Below are 24,284 nucleotides of genomic sequence, written 5' to 3' on the forward strand. Positions count from 1 at the left end.
AGTTTGGCTTTATTATTCTGTACTGTACTAGTTTCAAATTACGTCTCCAAAAAATAGTACTATGGTAGAAATGCGGAAAGTAGATGTGGCTCTCCCGCTCTTTCATAGTGGGTCATAAGCATGAGGAAGTCTGCTCACCCCTCCTTACGTTTATCTCGAGAGTATCATTCATCCAGAGGGACAAGCTGTATGTTAGAAAGTTTAGGACTGTTACTCTCAAGTTTACAAGTCACTTATTTATGGCTCTCTGAAGTAGTAAAGCAGCTGTAAGATAAGTGAGAAGGAGCACACTTCTTGCCTTGCCAGCTGACCGTGAGCTCAGCGTCCAAGAATACTGTACACGGGATCTTACTGTGAGATAGTCCTCCTTACTGCATGTGGTTTGTACAGACCTCACGCCAGGCCTTTGGTCAGGGTCTCCTGTGACTGTGTCATTCTTACTGATTCTTTGGAGAAGAGAGGGGATTTACTTCTTCCAGGAAAAATAAGCCATGTGTGTGGAGAGACATGTTTTAAGGTAACATACAGTTTTCTGATGCATTGTATGGAATATTTTGTGAAATACAGTTTTGCGACTAAATTGGAATTTTTGGCTGCAAACACCTATCAATAAATTACTGCAAGATATACTTCTGAATAAATAATATTTTATTCAGAAGCTTCTTAGTGCGCTACATTTTCCTAGTAAATAACTGCGACATGAGACTACTCCCCTTAACCTGTTTACTACTCCTTTCTCCCTTGTTGGGAGGAGGAGAATTCAGACAAACTTTGAAAAGTGAATGGATTTTTACCTGTAGTCTTGTCATCCTGAGGTGTGAATTAGTGCTGTGCTGTGGAAAAGACATACTTGCCTGAATTTCCTGATTACTAAAATTGAAATAAATAATAACTCATTTAACTTTCAACAACCTGTGAAAATATATTAAGGTATTGTAATGTATTTAGAATAATTCGGCATATGGTGTTTTAATTACCAAGCTCTTATCCAGATTTTTGATAAAAATGTAGTCAAAGAATGTTTGAATACTTTCCAACAGTTTCAGCAGGTAATTTTGATACTAGTAGTTTTAAATTTCATTGCAACCACAGTTCTCCTAACCCCCTCACCCCCACTTTATACTGTTTACATGGCCCTTCTGATCTGCTGTGTCATGCAGTTTGGCATACCCAGGAGTGACTGATTGAACACCCGGAGGGAGCCTTTTCTTTTTGTCTGTACAGAGCATAACTGATGGCATTCTGTGGCAGCTCACATGCCCACTTTTCAGCCTGATTCACCGAGGTCTCACAAGACACCGTAGGAGTTTTTAGTCTTGTGACATGGCCCAGTTTAGTTGAAGAAATAGGATATATAAATTTGGAGGCAGTATAAAGATGGTGGTCACCTTGGAAAAACCTAATCTGGGCTGATGTTAAGAAAGCCAGTAGGTTCACTCATTTATTTATTTTTATTTTTTATTACATTTTTTAGAAAAGAGTTTGCTTCACATGTCAATCCCAGTTCACTGTCCCTACTCTTCTCCCTCACTCCACCACCACCCCCTCCAGCCTCCCACCCTATCTCCTCTTCCTTCCACATAGGAGATATCTAGAGTCTGTCATTTCACTCAGGGCAGGGTCCAGGCACTCCCCTAAGAGTCCAGGCTGAGAGAGCATCCCTCTTTGTGTTATGGACACATGATGTCTGTTTGTATGCCAGGGATAAACACTGATCCACTGCCCAGGGCCCCATAGGTTGCCCAGGCCTCCGCACTGACTCTTACACTCAGAGGATCTGCATCAGTCCCATGCTGGCCTCCCAGCTGTCGGTCTGGGGTCCAAGAGCTCTCCCCTTGTTCAGATCAACTGTCTCTGCTGGTTTTGCCAGCCCATTCTTAGTCAATTTGCTCATCGCTCCTCTCTCTCTGTCACTGGGTTCCAGGGGTTCAGTTCAGTGTTTAACTGTGGGTATTTGCCTCTGCTTCCGTCAGTCACTGGATGAAGGAAGCCAATAGATTTATATGCAGTTTAGAACTAAATAACCTAATTATTTTGACCTTTAGAGGAAAAAAAATCACAAGATTTTATGGAAGACTGTTGAAAACCTAAGCAAAAGCTGAATTACTTTATATATTTTTTCTTTTTATTGTCTTCTAATTATGGGCTTGGGAACTCATGTGGTGCTTGAAAAATAAGGGAATAACTGATGCTTCTAGAGGGATCGGTGCAATAAATGAGCTCTTGATAACTGGGACTACACTTGAATTAATAAAGTGTTTTATTAGTCAACCTGAGTATAAATTTGGTGAGTGCATTTGATAATAGTCAGTGCTGAAGAGCTGTCCTCAGTTGTGAGGAAGTACCTGCTGCTGCAGTTGGTAGTAAGGGGTTGAGCTGAGGGCCGATGCTCCCTTCCTTAGGGGTCCCTTCAACAGTACGGCTGCTCCATACGCTGTCTTAAACATTCTGGTCTCCTGTTCAGATTTGTTTTCCCTCTCCTTTCAGTAGTGACATAAAGTGAGGCTGAGGCCCAGCAATGCCATTTCTAATTTTGGAGTCCAGCGATGCAAAATGTAGCTGTGCTCTCCCTTCTCCACTAGACCTAACTATGTGCTATCAATTTCTAGTAACCTAGGAATTTTGCAAACAGGTCAGTGTTATTTATGAAGCCACTCTAGCCAACAGCCGTAACTCCAGCAGCTCTCGGGGTTCCAGTCAGTAATAAGTATTGGAAACAAACTGCAAACTCCTCTTCTGTTATAGGCTAACATGAAATCATCATATCTGGTGTGTCGCCAACTCGGAAGAAACCATTGAGTGTTAGAACTTGTAAGGATGGCTCTAAGAAGGCAGGCCACTTTGAGACCAGTTCAGATACTATCGCCTAAAACGAAACCGACCCAGTCCCACTTTTCAGCTGTTCATAGCTACTGAGTTCACACGCCTGGTTAGCCAGGGCCTGGACACTCCTTAACATTGACTACTTAAACATGATAGAACTCGGTGTCTATCAGTTCTTACAGAGAAGCAGCAGCTCCAGTGTGGGAAATGATAGACTGTGTGTATGCAGGCCTGAGAGCCAAACCTATGCCATGAACCCTGTCTCAGTACAGAGTTGGAAATTCATATCAGCCGGAGTTTCTCTGTAAAATTATGATGATAGCAACAAGTATATTGTGACTAGAGACTATTCTGTAGAAAGAGACTGCACGAACTAGCACTTAGTTGATGCCTAATGAGATGGCCTCTGTTGTTAGAATGTTCTCAGAGCCTTGGCAGAAGAGGGATGGTGTGGTGAATATGGTTTTGTTAAATCTTAATCACAACTGAGGGGTGTAAAAGAAGTACTTTTTATAGAGTGGGTAAAAGTCTTTCTGCCTAAGTGCAATACAAACCTATATAGACTTGAGAACAATTTAGATGACTTCATGGAAATGGGAATTTCTCTGCAAACAAGAGGTCTGGGCCTTGTGCCTTGCAACACTTGGGCATTGGAAGCCAGATGAGTAAGAAACCTATTAAGTTCATTGCAGATATGTGGGTGTACAGTATACCCCAAAATGACTCCCAATAGAGCTTTGGTTTAGTGCTTCACAGTTTATAGACTTCTGTTTTACTCAGATAGTCTGACCTTCCTGAGACCATTTTCTTTGTAAGATACAGATGTGTAAATTTAGTCTAGAAATCTCTGCCTTGAATACATTCTGCCAGCTCTGCACTTGTCCCTCTAATCTTTTACTTGCATCCCAGTGAGGATGATAACGGAGTAATTTAATAATGCTACTGCTTGAAGGCACTTTTCTGACTCAGACCTTTGGCTGCTCAAAAGAAGGCGCTGAGCTCTAAGCCCAGAGAAGAACATGGACTGTCAGTATGGAAACATTCATCCTGTCTTCCTGTCCCAGTTTCCTTAACAACCTGAGATCAGATGAGCTGTGCCATTACTTAAACTCTAATTACACTATAATTATGTGAACTATTGGAAGTAGTTGAGATAGACCTTACCAGTGTTGAAAGCTTAGTTGATTCTTGCCTTGTCTATTTACTGGGCTCCTTTACCTTCCCTTTACCCAGTAAGTGCATTTTATAGGCCTCTACCAAAGCTAGGTTAAAAACTAAGTTAAATAATACATTGTTTACTGGGAGATAAGTTATTTTTGACAGGTTGTTGCTTTTGCTTTGTCCTGAAATACATAACTTGGTACTGATACATTTCTTACTACATTGTTTACTATTAAAATAAATTGACTTACTAGCTTCACATTTGATGTTAAATTAAAGTCGTTAAATTTAACCTTTAAAAAATTATTTTTATGCATATGAGTGTTTTGGTTGCTGCATGTATGTGTGCAGTTCCTGTAAAGACCAGGAGTTGTGAAATCCTCTGGAGCTAGAGTTGCAGATAGATATGAGCCATGATATGGGTGTTGGGAATTGAACCAGGGTTCTCCACAAGAGCGGTGAGTACACTTAGCTGCCCAGCCTTCTCTCTGGCCCCACAGTTAACTTTGATTTACTGTTTTAGAAAATTACTTACTGTTGGAGTAGTAGAGGACAGATGGAAATGTCTCTGAAGTTTTCAGATAATCTAGACTTAGTTTTTTTGTCAGCACTATTTGCTGATTAGCAAAGTGTAGGCTAAGCTTAATCCTTGGCTGAGGAGGGAAGAGAGGGAGGGAGTCTACATGTTTCCTTATGCTGGTCATTCTCTGATCATTACTTGTGTGCATGCACAGACTATACCTAGGGAAATAGCAATGAATTTATCCTTAATCCTCATTATTTTCAGGAATTCACGCTTATATGTACATTGTTTCTCTTGAGACTTAGAATTCTGTATCATGTGTGTATATCATGTATTCTGTATCATAAATCTCCCTTTATTTTTAAACTTTACAAGTTTGAGTACGTTTTAAATTTTTGAAGAATTATTATTTATTTTTATTAAAACACTTTTACTTCTTGTAAGATGGATTTATCATTACTAGAGAATGAAATATCAGAAATGTTTTTTTCCAAGAATATTTATACTAATGATTTTAAACTTCTCATTGTAGCTAGAACGAGTAAATTTGTCTGCAGCTCAGACCCTGAGAGCCGCTTTCATTAAGGTGAGGTACAGTAACTTCTTAGATTTATTATACTGTTGTATGTAAGTCTAAATACCATGTGATTGTTGCTAGTTTTCTTTTAGTGGAGATTATTTTAGATTACTTAGATATTTTTTATGCCTTAGTCTATTCTATAAAGCTTTAAACATAAAAGGCAAACCGCAGCAAATGGTGTTTCAGATGATCACTTTTAGAAGTACATTTTTATGTTCCTTTTGCTACTCTTTAAGACTTGTTTATAAAAATATAAATTAGCTGTACTTCATATTATTTGAAATTATGAGATATAAAAATCCACCTCATATATGGCAGAATAAAGTTACTTTGAGAAAATAGTTAAAGCAATTCAAGTGAGGTTCTTCACTGTCCTTAGACCTGAATTGTTGACTTAATCATTGCTGGCAACATGTTGAGCTGCTAAAAAAGTATGATGTCTTCAAACAAATGTGTCTCAAGTGTAACATACGCACATGCTTGGTGACTTTGTATTAAAGTAAGCATAAGGTAGCTTAGTGATGAGAATTAATTTTAGATACACCACTAAAGCAGTTTTATTGTATACAATACTAGAAAAATTTAAATTGTATGGTTGATTTCATATCTGTTTTCAGGGTTTATTTCTGTTGTGTAGCTTTACTCTAGAGATTTAATGTGTGTAGTAAGCATAGTATTTTCAAATACAATCTGCTTTCTCAACTCACATATATGTTTGGGTACTCCCAGATTAATTTTGTTTACTTGGTTCCCATTATTAACTAAAATAACTTATTTTTAAGTCAAAATATTTTAATGTTTAAATTAAGAATAAACTTAAATTTTTAGTAGCTGTTATCTTTAGTGATACTCAAACTAGGTAAAACAATGTATTCCTGGAGAATTTTCTTACCACAGTGCGATGAAGATACAGTTGTGTGACTGTGATAGAACTGCATACCTAGGTTCATAGATACATTTGTTAGCTACTGCTCTGATGCTTTAGTCATTATTTTCGCTTTATTTGCTTACAACTGAGATAAAGTCTTAAGGTTTCCCAGGTCTAGCCTTGAACTTCTGCCCTCAGAAGACCCTTTGGTCTCAACCTTTCAAGTACAGGAAACTATAGGCGTGTACTATTATGCTTCAAGTTCACAGTGATGATTCTTAATTTTAAAAATAAGAGAGCATGGATCACCTAGATAAGCAGTGATTTATTGTTAAATATTGCCGTTAATTAGATTTCAAATGAAATTAAAGGAAGCTATGTAGAAGGTAATTTTGTGGTTTTAAATTTCTCCTTTGAGAAACTGGAGAGATTAATCGGAGGTTAAAAAAAAAACTTGCTGCTCTTCCAGAGGACCTGAATTCAGTTCCCAGCAACCACATGACAGCCCTCTGTAATCTAGCTCCAGGAGACTGTATCCCTTAAGCCTACTCAGGCCCTTCCAATCACATGCATGCACCCATCTGCAGACATGCAGTTAAACATAATAAAAATGAATTTTTTTAAAGCCTTTCTTTTTGAACACGGCAAAGAAATATTGCCTAGCTAATTTTTTATATCCATACTTGCAGTTCTTGGTTTATTAAGTGGTTTTTTAAATCACACTGTATTATTTGTTTTTATTTAGAGGAAAAGAGGGTTAATAATTTCCCCAAATAAAAATATATCAGACTATTTTCTATTAAGCTATGCATTCTGCTTGATTCCCTGTTACCTTGTCCCTCTTGGCAATTGCTGACATGTTCTGTCTCCGACATTGCTAATAACTGGCCACAAAACTGCTTTTACGCAGTGGGATATTTTTCTCTCACATTCGAGTGTTTACAAAGGTTGAGTGTCCATCCAGTTCATGGTTGAAATCTTTCAAGTGCAGATGGAGTCTATGATCTAAGAACAGAGGTTTCAAAGGTGCTGGTCAATGTGAGCTTTTGAAAGAGTTTAGCCAGGACTTTAAAAAGACACTAAGACATATATTTCCTAAAAGTTGTATCCAGTAACCCTGCAAACTCCAGGGGGTTTGTGCAGTACTTAGAAAAGTGAGTACCATACTGCTTAGCACCTTGACACTACATGAACTTAACTTGAAGTAGTTTGTGATTTCAATACACTACACTGATCTGCATTCTGTAAATGATGTCATATCTTTGTGAACTAATGAAAAGCAAATACCACAAGAAGTCAGTGTGTAAGTAGAAATAAAAATGGTAGTTCTAGTCTAAGCCCAGTGCTCAGGAAATGCAAGCATCCCCATAACATAGCCTTTGTTAGCAATGAGATAAAATCGTGTCTGGTTTGTTATATGCATAGAATTTAAGTTTTGGGATTACCAAGTTGTTAGAACAAACCACTTAACTAAGTTATTTGTACAACCTAAACTACTTAGTAAACAGCATTTTGGTGCTAAGAGCTTTGTAGACTGAGAAAGTTCAGGACCTCTGTGAGACTTTTGCATTCTCCAGTTCTGACATTTTGCTGTTCCAGATCAAACTAGTATTTTGTTTGCAGACTCTAGAGCATTTAATTCTTTCAGCAATTTAGCTCAATTAGCAAGATGTTTTTCTGCTGATATTTCGTGCAAGCACACAGTGAATACTCCCATGCCCCCAAGATAATTCATTATTATATAGTGGACCTAATGCTACTTGGACAAGGAAGATAAACAACTGTTACCAAATAAGCATCGAGTATAATTGTCAGTTCAGCAGACCAATATAGCTTTATTTTATAGTTTTTCTTTTAAAGGTTCCTTTGACAAAACAGAGACAGAATTTAGATACTTCATTAATCATTTATCTAAGTGATGAGAATTAACATCCAATACAGGGATCCCATCATTGAGATACATGTGTATCTTTTCCCACTTTAGTTCATAGTCTCTGAGGTTTTCCTAAGACCTCCCAAGAACTAGAGTGTTTTCAGAAAGAAGAAAACTGTAACTGCAGCGATGTTAGAGTAAAACAGCAAAGGGAGAGAGGTTAATTGTACTTGACAACGAAGGAAGTAGAGTGAGTGCTGTTGGATCAAGAAGGGAAATTGTGTTTCTACCTGTTAATTGTGCCAAAAGAGAAAAACCACCATCATACGGATTTAATTGGCAGGCATCTTAAAGGAGACAAACTGTCAATGTGGCTAGAAGTTTTTTTTTTAATAATGGATTAAGCTAAAATACTGAGAAAATGGAAATTTGCATGTACATTCAGTCTCTTGGTAGGGCTAGATTTTAGTACCCTAGAAAGTTCAAGTCACAAAGAGGGAATTCACATTTATTTGTCATACTCTGTATATAATGTTCATGTATATGATGGAGGGCTAATGAGATGGCTCTATGCATAAATGCTGTTGTCAGACAATCCTGATGAGTGACATTCACACATTCAGTCCCCTGAAGCCACGCAAATGTGGAAGGAGAAAACCCTGACCTACACATCCACGTGTGCCCTTGCTCTCGCGTTGTGGCTCATAGACACGCACACACACACACTCTCGCACACTCACACACATACATACACACCAATAATAATAAATAAAAATCAGTTTTAAAAAAGTGTTATTTTAAGAATCATTGAACAAAATTTCTTGCTATGAAAATAAAATACAAAATGGAAATTATTGTATAGAAAAGAAGGTAAGAGAATAAATAGATTTTATTAAAATCTGCAAAAGCTACCAAAGCTTTTGTTTTTCCTCACATTTAATTCTAATACAGCATATCTTCAAAGTACACTTAATAAGAGTTATTATTGCTCATCCTTAAGATGAAATGCTACCTGTGCCAAAAATTCTCACTGTATTTAAATTCGTGAAAAGATTGATGTACGAAGACAGAGAGTGTGTGTGTGTGTTTGTGTATTTCTAATGTTGTTAAACTGACTGAAAGAGGACACGATGAACAGGCAAGGAATTGTGAGTCCTCTGTGACTCTTCGTATATACTGAAGAGCTGCTGGTGAGTAAGCTGAACAAAGATGACGACGATTCCCTCTGTCTTTACTAGGAATAATTTCTGTGAGCTTTAGAATGCTGGTCACATGAAAACATTTTTTCTTACAGGCTGAAAAGGAAAATCCAGGCCTCACACAAGACATCATTATGAAAATATTAGAGAAAAAAAGTGTAGAAGTTAACTTCACTGAGTCCCTTCTTCGTATGGCAGCTGATGACGTAGAAGGTATCAGAAAGCAGAGCTTCCTTCAGATGGTCACCATTCAAGCAGTCTTCTTCCCTCGCCCTAAGCTCTCCATGTTTCTCCTGGTGGTGGTCGGCATTTTATAAAGTAGACAAGCAGGCCCTTTAACTTCCTCTGCTTGTCAGATTGAATTGTGGGACGTAATTTTTGATGCTGCATGCTTGCGTGTCTTTTCCTGATTATTATAATGCCTAACAAGTTTCCTTTCAGTAAAACTTCTGAGAAAAATATTTGAGTTGCATTTGAAAGAGATGAACCATTTGTCCTGTCTGATGTTACTACTAGTAGCATATCTTTTGTCAACCACAGATTTGAGAGGGCAGCGTTTTTAAACATTATTATTTTTGCTACTTTGCATTAAAAATTAGAAATAGCATTTTAAAAAATTAATAGCATTTTTCAATATTTAGAAAAATATAGTAGTGTCCTACATTTATTAATAGAGAACAGAAAGAAGGTATTTGGGCTGATTCCATGGCTTTCATTTCCTGAGATTGAACGCTTGCTGCCAGTCTGGCCAGCCAACATTTAAGGTGTAAATTGCTGAGCTTCCTGCTGGACCCTGAGCCTGGTAGTAGCCTGTTCATCTGCCGAGCCTGATTGAACCTCTTTTCCAAAAGACTGTTCTGTGATCCCAGCTCTTATGTTGGGTTCAAATGAAATTTCAGGAATGTACTGAAAATTACAACTTTATAGTTTTGATATAACAAACTACAGTCTGTCTGTTCCTCATTGTAGGGGTTTTAATATAATGAGCCATAAAATGTTCAACACTATAGGACTTTTAGTATGATGAACCATAGTATATTTCACACTTTAGGGGTTTGGTATATTGAACCATATTACATTCCATACTGTAGGAGCTTTAATACAATGAATCATCATATATTTGATACTAAAGGAAGATTAATGGACTGTAGTGTATTACACACTATTGGAATTTTAAGTCACTGATATATAAATGACTTTTGCTTTCTTCCTAAATTTCATTATTTAAATTTTCTTGGTGTAGTACAATATCAGAGGACTGATGAGCTTGATTAAAGCCTCCTCTCCTTTATGTCTGTGGATGTATGTGCTTTCAAGATTGTGTTAGGTATTACTGTATACTCATAATAAAAATGTATAGTCTTACTCTAGAAAAAACTAGATTTTGTGTTTGTTTGTTTGTTTGTTTTTAACAGACCAAAGTGAACGTCTTTCTTTTGTCTTTTCTAACTAAATGACTTTTCTCCCACTGTATCCTTCCTTTGGCCAGCTCTTACTTAGACTTGAATTTTTAGAGTCACATTGCATTTTTATTGTGGTTTTGTTTTACCAGAGTACATGATTGAACGACCAGAGCCAGAATTCCAGGACCTGAATGAAAAGGCACGGGCACTTAAACAGATTCTCAGTAAGATCCCAGATGAGATCAATGACAGAGTGAGGTTTCTACAGACAATCAAGTGAGTGACGTTTTTACTTTGACTTGATTAAAACCAAGAGTTACTGTCTTTTTTAACATGAAAATTAATTAAAATAAAATCTGAAATTTTTGTATGCCGGTAACTTTGAATATAATGGCTGCAGAATAGCCTGGCTTTTTAGATTGTTTAAATGGCAGTAGTGAATGAATTTTTGAAATAGTGAACAAATCATGATAATAATTAAAAACATGTAAATAATGGCATCCTGTGGATTTCAGATGAAAACATATGCAGACACTAGATGGGTAGCAATAAACACCAACATTGTTTTGATTTCAGAAATGGCATAAGTCTTTGGAGTAAGTGAATATATAGATGTGACTAACATTTTCTGATACTGACCAGACTGAACCCCTAAGTCCCTGCTTTTGGATTACAGGCTAAATAGCAGGGGCTAAGAGGCTGATGGGTAGGCAGACAGCATAAGGAGTAGTTCTGTAGAACTAGGCCTCAGGCTTGCGGCCCACTTGTCTTAGGTTTCCTTTGCTGTGATGAAGACCACGACCAAAATGCAGCTTGGGGAGGAAAGGTATTTGGCATAAGGTCACCAGACCATTGAGGAAATGTTGAGTGAAGCCTTTTCCTTGTCAGCCAGCCGCTTTGGTTTTTCCCCACCAGTCGTCTGGCCTCTGCCACGTTGTAGTCCCCAGATAACACACAAGACGCTGTATTAATTACGAAGCTGTTGGCCTTGCTTGTTTCTTACTGGCTAGCTCTGACTTAAGTATTTACCCCATAATTGTTAATCTAAGTATTTCTCTTACCGGAGAAGTTTCCGGGCTTCTTACCCCTATGGCAGCTACATGATGACTCTCTGTTTCTCCTTCCCAGAGTCCTCCAGGACTCCTAGTCCCACCTATCTTGCTTCCCTATTGGCTGACAGTGCTTTATTGACATACACACAGGACTTCCCCATCAAGGAAAGCCGAGGCAGGAGCTGAATGAAGCAGAGGCCATAGAGGAGTCCTATTTACTGGCTTGCTCAGCTTTGCTGTATACCTCATGACTACCTGTCCAGGGCTGCTCTGCCCACAGTGGCTTGACTCTCCCACATCAGTCATCAACAAAGAAAATACCCCGTAGGCTCACCCACAGGCCAGTCTTACGGAGACATTCTCAGTTGATGTTCACTCTTCTCAGATGACCGTAGTTTGTGTCAAGTTGACAAAAAACTAACCAACACACCACCTTTGAGGTTTGTCTAATGAAGGAAGGAACTATATTTTCTAGCTAAGTGTCTATGACAATTCTATTGAGTCCCAATAGATAGAAAGCAAAGCAAGCTGGAATAATTATGTCTCTAATCAATGCAGTGTTTGGGGAAACCATAGGTAAAAGTCTCTGGAAATGATAGCTTTATTACCACATGTTTCTGCAGCATAGGTTACACTGCATGTTACCTTGGAAGCATAAAGCTATACACTTACAAAGTTCACTTGGAATAAATGAAATAAATAGTTTTGTCTTTCGTGAATATTCTGTATAACTTACATTGTACAGTGCTATGTCAAATGTTTGGAGCACGTGTTTTGAGTGAAAAGAAGTCAGGAGTATGTCCCAGTATAAAAAAGTTGTTTGTGATAGATTTACAGACAAACTATCATGAATGACTCTCCACTCTTGTAGCAGTTGGAGAACCAGGCGTATGGAAAAAGGTCATTACAATATAACTGTCGGTTTAGGGTGCTGTATTTTTAACTTAATGTACTTGAGTGAAATGTATATGACACATTAATGGATCCATTGTGACTGATCTCAAGCTCAGGTGTTTAGATGATTACTTATTAAATTTCTACTGACTTAATACGATTTCCGTAAGGTTTTAGTAGCAGCAGTCACTTATGTTCTAAACCCAATTTCAAAACTTTCCTGTGTTAATTTATTGGTAATTATTCATCTAAGAGATGAGAATGGGGACCCCCCGCCACACACACACACAAATAAGTTATATTCTTAAGGTTATAGAGCAGAGTGCACTCTGGTAGCCTGATGCCGACACCCTTTGCTGTTTTCCATTTCTAGATTGATAACATTGAGCTAATCCTGTGTCAACAAATTTCTGCCATTTGAATAAAATGTAATAAGGATATTATCTATTGAATGTCAAAAGATTAGAGAGAGGACTAGTATAATGAAAACCTAGGCAGAAAGGTAGAACCAGAGACCTCATCTCTTACCTGGATAGTTTCTTCCTAGGGCGGTGGTTCTCAATTTGTGGGTCATGGCCCATTTTGGGGTCACATATCATATATGTTGTATATCAGATATTTCTATTAGCATTCATAGTAATAGCAAAATTACAGTTATGAAGTAGCAACAAAAGAATTTTATGGTTGGGGGTCACCACAACTTGAAGAAATGCATTCAATGGTTGTAGCATGAAGAAGGTTGAGAGAGAGAACCTCTGCCCTAAGGAGTCAGTGAGGCATCTTTCCTAAGCCTATTGTGGCTTCAAGGAAGAGGACTGCAAGCTGTATTTATGAGCAACTCCGTTTTAGCTCAAGCCCTTGAGAATGTGCCCATAGTTTTTAACAAAGGCTGGACATTGCAGTGTTTCACTTTCACTCTTTGACAGTACTAAGCGTAATTAAATTAAGAGTGTTGGCAGTAGAAATGTATTCCTATACATTTGAGGATTCATTTGCCTTGGTAAGTTTTTGGATGACCACATTATTTCTGAAATGAGAAGTCAAGCATTGATGGCTACAGTTCAATTTTTGCTTTAGCATACCTTACCTTTTCATATTTAATTACCCTTCTTTCCCATATCTTTGCAACATTAAACCCATATGATTATTGCACCAAATGCTTTAGACATATAAATGATGCTGTAGGTTACATTTATGCAGTGAAAATATTTCTGATGACTAGTAAGTATGAAAGCAGTTTAATGTATTTTTGCTAACTTGGTTTTGAATCTCCATTGTAATACATAGCTGTGTTACAAGTTGTTTAGCTTCTTATTTGGTGTCTGACTCTCAGTGATGGTTAATGCTTTTGAGAGCTGAAAGAAAACCTGGAAAGGGCTCATCCTTCTCTTTACATAGTTGGTTAGGAAAAAAATTAGTCTGAGAACATTGTAAATATTTTTTGATTAATGAATGCTTTTGTTTGTCTACTTTTGAATTGGGTAGATCTTTGTAGAATTAGTTTATATTGAAAATCTGACACATTCCAATTGGCGATGACTAGTGGAGAACCCTGATTATGCATCAAAAAGTCATGCATTCATTGGTTTCTTCTTGTTGTTTTTAGTTTTGCTAAATCCTGTATACATTTCATTTCATCTCATGTCCATTGCCTACATTACATGACAGTAAATGTGCTAACCAGAATTTTCTTACTAAAAAACACACTTCTTTCTCTGTATCATGATGTCTGTCAGTCTATCAGTTATAATAATCTATCTGCTACAAAGGCTTCATATTTGTATGAAAGTTATTTTACCTCAATTCTTTATCTGGTTCTTTTGTGCTGGTATGTTATGTTCTTTATAGTTTGCTAACTCTCAGGTTACTAATATTACTAATAGAATTCAATCTCCCTAGTACAAACCTTGGTGCTATACATGAAAATGCTTTTCTGTTTATTTATGAATAACGTATTTGACATAAGTTATTTCAGCATGTTTTTCAAGAACAGTTTTCAACAACTGGGTAAGTCACTAACAGTGTTTTGCTTGATCTCCAGGTAGATCAGGCTTAGGGATAAATAGTGTTGGTCAATAAAATTTAAAAGTGGTCTATACTACTAAGTTATCAGATCTTAGCTGCTTATTTCCAGTTAGAAATGGGTTTAAAATGTGTCAGTAACAGTTAGCTAGGAAGTATTTTTCTACCCTTACCCCAGCCAAAGTTGCACAGGTTCTTAATTGTATTTGTAACAGATATACAGGAATTCAAAGTTGTATCTCTCCGTGGGGTGCTGTGTGCTGTTCAGTGCATGTTTGCCTTATATAAAATTTAAAAATCCTGGGCTTTTAGAACGAATAGTACATGGTAGTTATCTATAGTCACTCTGTTATGCAGTACTGCTGCAGAACTTGCTTCTATCTGACGTAGTGCCTATTGATCAGACTTTCCCCATGTAGATCCCTCCTCTGCCCCCAGTGCTTTACTCTTTTATAGGATCTACTTTTTAGACTGTACTAACAAGTGAAATAGCATATTATTGTATTGTCTTTCTGTGCTTTTATTTCATCTAATAATAATCTCTGACTCTCCCCATACTGTCACAAATTAGAGGGTTCCATTGTTTTTCACTGTTGAATAGTGTTTCATAGTGTATGTGCACTGTGTTACCTTATTCATTCATCTAGCAGATGGTAGACACCGCGACCAGGCTTGTTTCCTATGTTTTCTGTTGTTGTTGTTGTTGTTTTAACGATTTTGTGAAGAGCTCTGTGGTGAATGGGGGAGTATAGAACATCTGTTTGATAATCTGTTTTATTTAGATGTGTACCCAAGCAGTGAGGTTGCTAGTGTCCAGTTTTTAACTTTCTGAAAAACCCTAACACTGTTGTTGGTGATTACATCATAATATACAATCCTACATGCAGTATTTGTGACTCCTTTTCTGTATAGCCTTGCCAGCACTTATTATCTTTGTGTTTTTATTTACTGTCGCTCATCCTAGGGTGATGCAATATCTTATTATGCTTTTGATCTGTGTTTCTTTGTTACTTAGTGCTGAATGGTTTTTTTTTCATCCACCTGTTGCACACTGGTGCTTTGAGAAATGTCTATTTAAGTTTCTTGTTCATTTGTTAATATGTTTATTTTGCTACAGTGTTTTATGCTCTTATCTGGTGTTTGGGTAACATCGCTTCTTAGAATTTCTTGTTTGTTTTTTAATGAAGAGAATTTGGTAGCGATTTTGTCAATTGGTATTTTAAGTTTTGTTGTTCAGAAATTAGAGAGTAAAGATTCTCAATGTTCAAGTCTCACATTGTGTTCCAGATAGGCTGAAGCCTTGTCTAAACTCCCTGGCCAGGGGTTGGACATTACATGGTTGTCCTTGGCTTCAGACAGAGTCACTGTGACCACCATGCCACCAGTCTCTGTCATACTCCAACCTCATGGTCAGTGAAGACCACAATATTGGAGGGTTAGGGCAGAGCCTATCCTTGCAAAGGTTCTTGTTTGGCAAATTTGCAAGCAAAGAAGGTTCTAGGCATGAGTGATACTCCTAGATTAGAATTCTGGTAGACTAGGGTCTGTGTTTCCATGAAACTTAGAGCTTTTCTGGATGCTCTTCTGACAGGGCAGCCTGAGAAACTGCCCAGTGTATCACCTGTCTTAGCAAATGTGGTCTGTCACCACCCTGTACTTGTTCTTTCTTTCATACAGGACCTCAGTGTCTCTTAGGACCTTTGCCTCATGCTGGCCTTGGAACTGGGCAGTGAGCCAAAGCTGTGCTAACTTTCCTGCCCTGTTTGTTTTTCCTCCCTGCTTGTTTTGTAGAGCAGAGTCAGTCTAAGAGTGATTGAGGTCATCAGCCCTGTGGCCTGTTGCTGTTCTAGGAGCTAAATCCACAAGCTCTTGGGACTTGGCCCAGTCCTAGGTCTCACTGTGACTTTGCTAGGACTTTGCTAGGACTCTTGGATCTCTTCTTCCTCTGAGAGGTACCTCTCTCTGAACTGGGCTTGTTGAAGTTGAAAGACAGGAATGAGTCAGACTCTTTCCTTTCAACTTCCTATAATGCATCTAAAACCAGGCTCTCTGCTCTCTGTCCTGAGTCCCATAGCTTTGTGCTGATAGTTTGGTATTTGTGATAGCTCTTTAACGTGGTGTGCTGAGGAAGGGCTCACTAGCGACTGTGACTCAGCCTTCATCATGCTCACCTTTCAGATCGAGGGTAAACTCCAGCAAAGCCCTTTCTCCTTCCTGCCTTGCTTTCCTTTCCAGCTAAGTTAAGCAGTGTTTCTGAGCTGCTCATTTGTCTGCTGTGTCCTTTCTGTTCACATCTCCCTCGTCAGCCTTGACAACAGTGTGCAGTTACTTTTTGTAGAGTATTAAAATACACTAAAGAACGATGCTGCATTTATGTATCTATGTGATTGCTGTTATATTCTATTTTAGTTAGCTCCAGTATGAATTTATTGAACCTTACACATGTAGAGATTTAGTGTTTTTGATTGGTTGCAGCTATAGCTTTTCTCAAAAACATGGTAAGGTCATGCGACACCATTTTATTAAATGTGCCCATCACAGCACAGCAGAGTATTGAAGCTTTCTGAAAGTACAGACACCCTTACATGGTTTAGGCTGCTACTACTAAACTAGAGGTAGTGATGGTAACAAGTGACCAGGTGACATTTTTATGTCAGAATAATTTTACTCAGGTAGGTAATATTTTATGTTCCATCCTAATATCAACACCTTAAACATGGGAGCTGACATATTTTTACCATAATGTTTAGTTTAAAAAAAAAGTCATTACTACTTCAGAATGAGCCTGAACTGAGAAAATTAAGTGTGGAAATGAGTACTCTGAGAGTCTGTCAGGATATGACTCAGTTGGTAGAGTGCTTGCCTAGCATTCATGAAGAACAGGATTCAGTCTCCAGCACTGCCTAAACTAGGAATGGAGGTGGATCAGGGAGGATGTAGAAGTTCAGAGTTCTTGGTTACATGGTTAGTTCAAAGCTAGCCCTGGTTACTTGAGATCCTGTCTTTAGAAAAACATAACCAGCAATGTGTGTGATGCACATCTTTAGTTCCAGCACTCAAGAGGCAGCCACAGGAAGTCACTGTGTTTGTTACCAGCTTGGTCTATGTCAGTGAGGGAAAGGGAGTGGTATAATGTGATACACACACACACGCACACACACGCGCGCGCACACACATACACATACATACACACACACACACACACAATCAGTATAGCTGATTCTAAAGATTCTTTGTCCTTTCTTAACAGGGATATAGCTAGTGCAATAAAAGAACTACTTGATACAGTGAACAATGTCTTCAAGAAATATCAATACCAGAACCGCAGGGTAAGTTGCTTGTTTTTGCCACCCTAGATATGAGCTTATTTGCAATTGTCTTCTGACCTGTGTACCAAAGGGTTTGGTTGTTGGAAATTGTCTCACTGAGTTTGTCTTCACCTGTAAAATATCTGTGATTATGTTAGTGAGCACTCTTAAAAAGATTTACTGAATATAAAGTTCACCCCATATTCATTATAGTTATTGGCCTTTATTAGGCTTTTGTGACTTGGTTTTTCTTTTCATAAACATAGGCACTTGAACACCAAAAGAAAGAATTTGTAAAGTACTCCAAAAGTTTCAGTGACACTCTGAAGACATATTTTAAAGACGGCAAGTAAGTTCTGTCATTTATACTTTTCTACTAAAATTAAATGTATGCATTTTTGTAGGACATTAAAACCATGTAAATTGTACCAGTAAGAGGACTCCATGGGTAAAGGCTCTTGCAACCTAGCCTAACAATAGGAGTTTAGTTGCGAGCACCCACTTGAGGGAGAGGGAAAGGAAAAGGGAGGAGAGAGTAAGTTAAGCTCTTGTCTTTCATTGTTAATACTAAAGTCATGTGGTTTAACAAGGCAGGTGACTGGAAAGTGAGCAGTTGCTGTTCTAACCACAACTCCAGCCTAGACTGAGGATTTTTGAGACTAATCTTCACCAGTTTCCTGATATCTTTTCTTTGGTCTTTTGATTTTTTTTTTGTCTGTTTTGTTTTTGCCATTTAGAGATATAAAGCCATTCTTAACTTATTAGTTTGTACCCACCCCTAAAATAGATTTTTTTCAAACTTTAGTAGCATCTGATGAAGGTCTGGAATTGGGGTCCAGTCATTTCTAAGATTCTTCAGGTGCTGTCAAAGCTGCCAGTCCCTTGAGAAACTAATACATAGAGGTTAATACAGTAATTCTCAGTCATGTCACATGCTAAAACCATTTAGGTCAGGTTTTTAACATCTCATTACCACAATTCCACTTGGAGAGATTTCTATTCTTGTCCTGCTTAGGAGCATGGTCTAGGTGTTTTGCAAACCTATCCAGGTGGCTTTGGAGTGCTGCCAGGCTAGGGACACTATCCTAAAGGGCAGGTAAAGTAGCTTATCACGTTTTTCTACTACATAAGAATTACACTAAAGAGACAGGACACTCGAAATGGAAAGAAGATAAAAGCAAATGAATATTTAAGAGAACTATATGAAAGTTGTAAGTTTACACAACATGTGTAGAGCACTGCATGGATCTAGGGATTGTGTTTTTTGTGTTCATTTACTCAGTATTTAAGCAGATGGTGTGGCTTATGACTTCCATAGTATGCCTCATATAGGTTGTTGACTGTACTTAAGGTAAAATGCTAGAAACTGTGTTGAGAAACACTTCTATTTGTTTGTTTGTTTTGTTTGGGTTTTTTGGAGACATAGAGTTTCTCTGTGCAACAACCTTGTCTTTGTAGACCAGGCTGACCTCAAACTCACAGAGATCTGCCTGCCTGCTGGAATTTAAGGTGTGTGCCTTAAATTGACTGAAAAGCCTTTTAATAATGTATAAAATTTCAAAAATATCTTAAACATGCACTGCAAACATCCTTGAAGTTTTAGGATCTTATATAAAAGTATACCCTTATGATATTTATTGTAATAATATTTTAAAATAAAAGTACTTTGAAATGAAAATTTTAAGGTCAGTTTTAATGTTCAGACAAACTAAAATACTTTCATTTCTATAACAAATTAAAGATAGTTACATTAATGGTTTTATGTTGCAAATTTAGATTGTCTAGAGGAAATGATCCTTTGTGGCTTAGTTTAACAAATGAAGGCCAAACAACCAAAGGTATAATTTACATAATGGTATAATTATTTCTTATTTTAATTAATAAATAATGTATAATAAGCCTTGAATGTTGAGAATTTACAGTTCAGTAATCTTATTTATGTATGGATTATTCCAGCTTGCTACTGTCTCCCCACCTTTTAGTAGCTTTATGTTCAGTTTTGTTTTGTTTAAGTTTGTGCTGTGAGTTTTGTATTTTTTGTACTCCAAATGGAATTTTTGCGCTCTTTTAAGACATCTTGTACTGGGGATACAAATTCTCATTGATTCAACTGGGTCATTCCTAACTCTGCCTGGGTGAGAAATGTCTAAGAGGAAGATCCAAACTTCAGCCCTGGCACAGAGGGACTGATAAAGCTACAGAACGGGACTAGCCACACACAGTGAGACCAGTGGCTCAGCTCTGCTCTGAAGTCACATAAAGACAGGCCTCTGGGGTCACATCCTAGTGCATAAAGCTACTTTTAAAAGCAAGCTTTCGTCCCTGTCCAGTGTCAAATACTGAATCACTTAGCTGTTTTTGCTTTTGTTTTTAGGCATGGGTTTATATAGATTTAGGTGGGTGAGATTAGAAGAGGTTAACGTTTCTGTTTTTCATGCCCATCAATGCAGGGTGTTATTGTGTCATAGTAGCTCTTGAGACTTAGTGTCATGCTTCAGCAGGTCATGTTAACTGGAGACCTCATCTGAGTCTTTATTCGAGCATATCCGATTTTATTTTGTTAACAAAAATTTTTTATATTTGTATGCTATTTTGTATATGAAATCATAGCTGAAGACCAAATCTTTGACCACTGATTTGTTAAGCCTGTAAATGGATGTTGGGGTAGCAACCTTTAAAAACTGTATTGGCAATCATAACCACCAGGGGGCAGTAAGTAATTCCTAGACACTATAATTGAAACACTAAAACATTAAATCCCAAGCTGGAATGAAAATTTAGGATACACAATACTAATTTGTCCTTTCCCCCCTTTTATTTCATTGCTACCATTGATATAAGATGTTAACTATAAATATTTTATTTTAAAAAATGAATTTTGGGAATGACATTAATGCTTGCTGTTTTTCTTTTTAAACAGGGCAATAAATGTGTTCATAAGTGCCAACCGGCTAATTCATCAAACCAACTTGATACTTCAGACCTTCAAAACTGTGGCCTGAAAGTTGTATATGTTAAGAGATGTATTTCTCGGTGGCAGTATTAAACTGCATTTATCTGTAAATTTTAAAGTTTGACTGTATAAATTATCAGTCCCTCCTGCAGGGATCTAATCCAGGATGTTGAATGGGATTATTGCCATCTTACACCATATTTTTGTAAAATGTAGCTTAATCATAATCTCACACTGAAGATTTTGCATCACTTTTGCTATTATCATTCTTTTAAGAATTATAAGCCAAAAGAATTTACGCCTTAATGTGTCATTATATAACATTCCTTACAAGAACTGTAAATATTGGTGTTTGTTTCTGACATTTTAACTTGAAAGCGATATGCTGCAAGATAATGTATTTAACAATATTTGGTGGCAAATATTCAATAAATAGTTTACATCTGTTAAACATTTCTTTACTTGAAAAAGAAGGATGCGTGTGTGTGTGTGTGTGTGTGTGTGTGTGTGTGTGTGTGTGTATGATCAGGAGACCAAGACAACTTGGTCTGATGTTAAAGATCTTCTAATGGGAGCTTACTAGCAGTTTATCAAATAATAAAGCAACAAGAATTCCTATTTTTTTTTGTCCTTAATCACTTTGGGCAAAATGTAGTCAGTTAAAGTACTTCTGTTAGTTGTTCCATATAAAGAACTGGATTTTTTTCACTGTTTGTAATCGCTAGAGAAGAAGAACAGTCTACAATGTTTTTATCTGAAATGATGCTTTCTGAACTGTATGACATTGTAGAGCTTGACTCCAAGAAACTACTTCTGGTATGCTGGCCCTGATGAGCTCTGCACAGTGCCCCCAAAGTAGAACTATTCCAATAGTTGTATTGAGATTTCATCAGTGTTACTATAATAGACACTCTTTAAATATGTATAATTTATTTCGCACTAGAGAAGTTATAAGGAAGCTATGTATCTAATATTTGTATGGAATGATTTGAGTATTCAGTTATGATAAAATAAAGGGAAAATCAGGTTTTGTTCATCTTTTATAAAGAAATTAAATATTAAAGTAAATCTGCTGACAGTATATTTTGGCTATAATAGAATTTAGTTATTTTTGTTTCAATTTCAGAAAATGTGTTTTTAAAGATTACTGTCATTGATAATATAAACAACCCTGATAAATAGAAATCAGTATGGGAAAGAAAGCTACACAGAAAACTCAGATCAGTGATTGAACTCTTACAACTGTGAACATGTTCCTAATTTGATTTGTCATTCTTCAAAAGTGTACAACCATTAAAACAAACATAACTGATAATCTTTAGTATTTTCATCAAAAACTATCATTTATTTTTGGAAGATATGAAGAAAGGCAAGTGTGTTATTTGTACAGGGGTTTCTAACCAAAACTGTCATTTCCCTTTCTTTTATTCTCACTGCTCCATAGGAGTTGCTAGCTTTGTTTCTATAAGTCTTCTCTCTTCATAAGTCTTCATCTACTGTATGTGTGTTGTAGTGAAGCATATGTCCTTAAAGAGGAGCAGCCAATTCTGAGTGTCAGTTACTTCCATAAATCCTTCCAAAGCAGCTAAGTTGAATCAATGAAGAGATCCAGTGTCCAGGTGGCTTTTGAGGAGAGGCATGGAAGAAAACTCATTGTCCTGCTGCTTTCTGTGTCAAGTACTATTGAGAATGCATTTAATTAATTTGACCTCTGAAGCGTTCCTTAACTGAGTCATCGTCATCTTTGTAGTTGAAGAAACGATGAGGCTGTAACATGGCTGTGTGCAGGGGCCTGAGCTTTGGGTTCACATGTCCTGTATGTTCTCTTCACTTGTCTCTGCTCCATTGCCAGAGACACTGTGAGAGTCTGCGTCACCAAACCCCTTTCTAATGCACTGGGTTATACATTAGAACGGTGTGACTTAGTCTCAGATATCTGCATAGACTTGAACGACCTACCACAGCAAATGATAGATGCATAGGCTTGAACGACATACCACAGCAAATGATAGATGCATAGGCTTGAACGACATACCACAGCAAATGATGGATGCATAGACTTGAACGACATACCACAGCAAATGATAGATGCATAGGCTTGAACGACATACCACAGCAAATGATGGATGCATAGACTTGAACGACATACCACAGCAAATGATAGATGGGCGATGTTGGGGTGAATAACCAGTGGCTGTCCTTGTCAATAGGTTTTTAGTTTTTCGTATGGAAATAACTTCAAACTCTCAGGACACTTGCAAGAATAATAGTGGCACAAGGTGAAAACTGTGTTCTTTTTGCCATCTTGCTTGTCCTGCCTTGCATCCTCTGTCCTCCGGATGCTTTGCATGCCTCACACCCTCAGTGTTCCTCACTCCAACTTATACATCCTTGGTCGGTTGTCATGGGGATGGAATTTCGAACACATACCCACTCCACGTATGATTCTAGTTCTCGCCTGCTTATAGCGTGAATGTGTTTCTCCGATGTATAGTATAACTTCTCAGCTAATAAGCAAGGCTAACATCTTGCTCTGGGAATGAACATGTGATGCTTCTTGCTCCAGTCTGATTGTGACTTTCCAACTCTAGTGTATCTTTCCACATTTGCCAGGCAGCCCTGCAGAAGTCCCTTCCCCATCCCTTCTAGTCATCCAGCTATGTTCCCACCTGAATTTGAATGTTGTCACAGGCTCCTAAGCTTGTGCTGTTGTTTACCTAGTGGTTTTTATCCCATACTTTAGTACTCAGATTATTTTAAATTTAGCAGATAACTCCTTCCAGCTGGCTCCTGTGCCCTGTGAGTTCTCTTTTCTGTTTTTATATAGATGTGTGTCACTTAAACCCCCCCGGTAATTAACTACATAAACCGCATCCCAGATCTGGAATCAGCAATTTCTTCATAGAACCAGAGGGAAGTTACTAAAAGTTAAGAGCTGGATCTTGGGTGTTTTCATTGCATCTAGGCCATTCAACAGACAAACTAGGAAATGTGTGCCTACCTACATATAAGTATACACGTACCTGTGTCCTTAGGCTGACCTAGGGAATGCATTCATAACTCCAATTCTTTCTTGTCATCCTCTCTATATTTCTGTGCCTTTAAAACCATGGTTAATCACTGCACTTGTTCATCACGGAACTGTTCCCCAGAGAGTCTTAGACTTATTTTATTCACCTCGCTAAACAGGAATATCTGTTCCCTGTGGATCTGTGTCCTGCAGCACACATGTGATGTAAGAGCAAGACTTTCAAGGGTCAGTTTTCTCCTTCACAGGTCCTGAAGATGGGTTGATGGCAAGGATCTTTACCAGCTCAGGCATCCCGCTGCCAAACTCCTTTTCAGTTTTAGAAAAACTTTGCAGAGTTGTAAATTCCAAAGTTCTTGAGAACTGTATTATCAACTGAGCCTTAGAGATGCAATCTCTAAGTTATTGTTGCTCCCCAGAGGAAATACTGAGCACAGTGCACTTTTTCTGTCTGCACCCTCTCCTTCCCCATGGGCAGAACTGCAGGAAATCAGTGAGCTCTGTTACATTTTTTTCCTGCTGTGCTTGCAGTTGGCTTGTAGGATAAGTTCTGGTGCAATTACTTGAAGAGGTTCTGAATGGTCTGTTGATGCTACC

General features: G+C 37.7%; 1 protein-coding gene across 1 annotated transcript in view; it reads left to right on the forward strand.

Annotated features, from left to right (window-relative positions):
- The window catches only part of Pdcd10 (programmed cell death 10), a 48,114-nt gene extending 27,004 nt beyond the window's left edge, over positions 1-21,110 (forward strand). The window contains exons 3-8 of the mRNA XM_040752638.1: positions 5,040-5,093; positions 9,123-9,240; positions 10,580-10,706; positions 17,649-17,727; positions 17,973-18,055; positions 20,627-21,110. Coding sequence (XP_040608572.1) covers positions 5,040-5,093; positions 9,123-9,240; positions 10,580-10,706; positions 17,649-17,727; positions 17,973-18,055; positions 20,627-20,708 — 543 coding nt within the window. The 3' untranslated portion in view covers positions 20,709-21,110. The remainder of the gene's footprint in view (positions 1-5,039; positions 5,094-9,122; positions 9,241-10,579; positions 10,707-17,648; positions 17,728-17,972; positions 18,056-20,626) is intronic.
- Positions 21,111-24,284: the final 3,174 nt, after the last annotated feature.

The sequence above is a fragment of the Mesocricetus auratus genome, unplaced genomic scaffold, assembly GCF_017639785.1.
Source record: "Mesocricetus auratus isolate SY011 unplaced genomic scaffold, BCM_Maur_2.0 Super-Scaffold_100009, whole genome shotgun sequence".
In the NCBI taxonomy this organism is placed as follows: domain Eukaryota; kingdom Metazoa; phylum Chordata; class Mammalia; order Rodentia; family Cricetidae; genus Mesocricetus; species Mesocricetus auratus.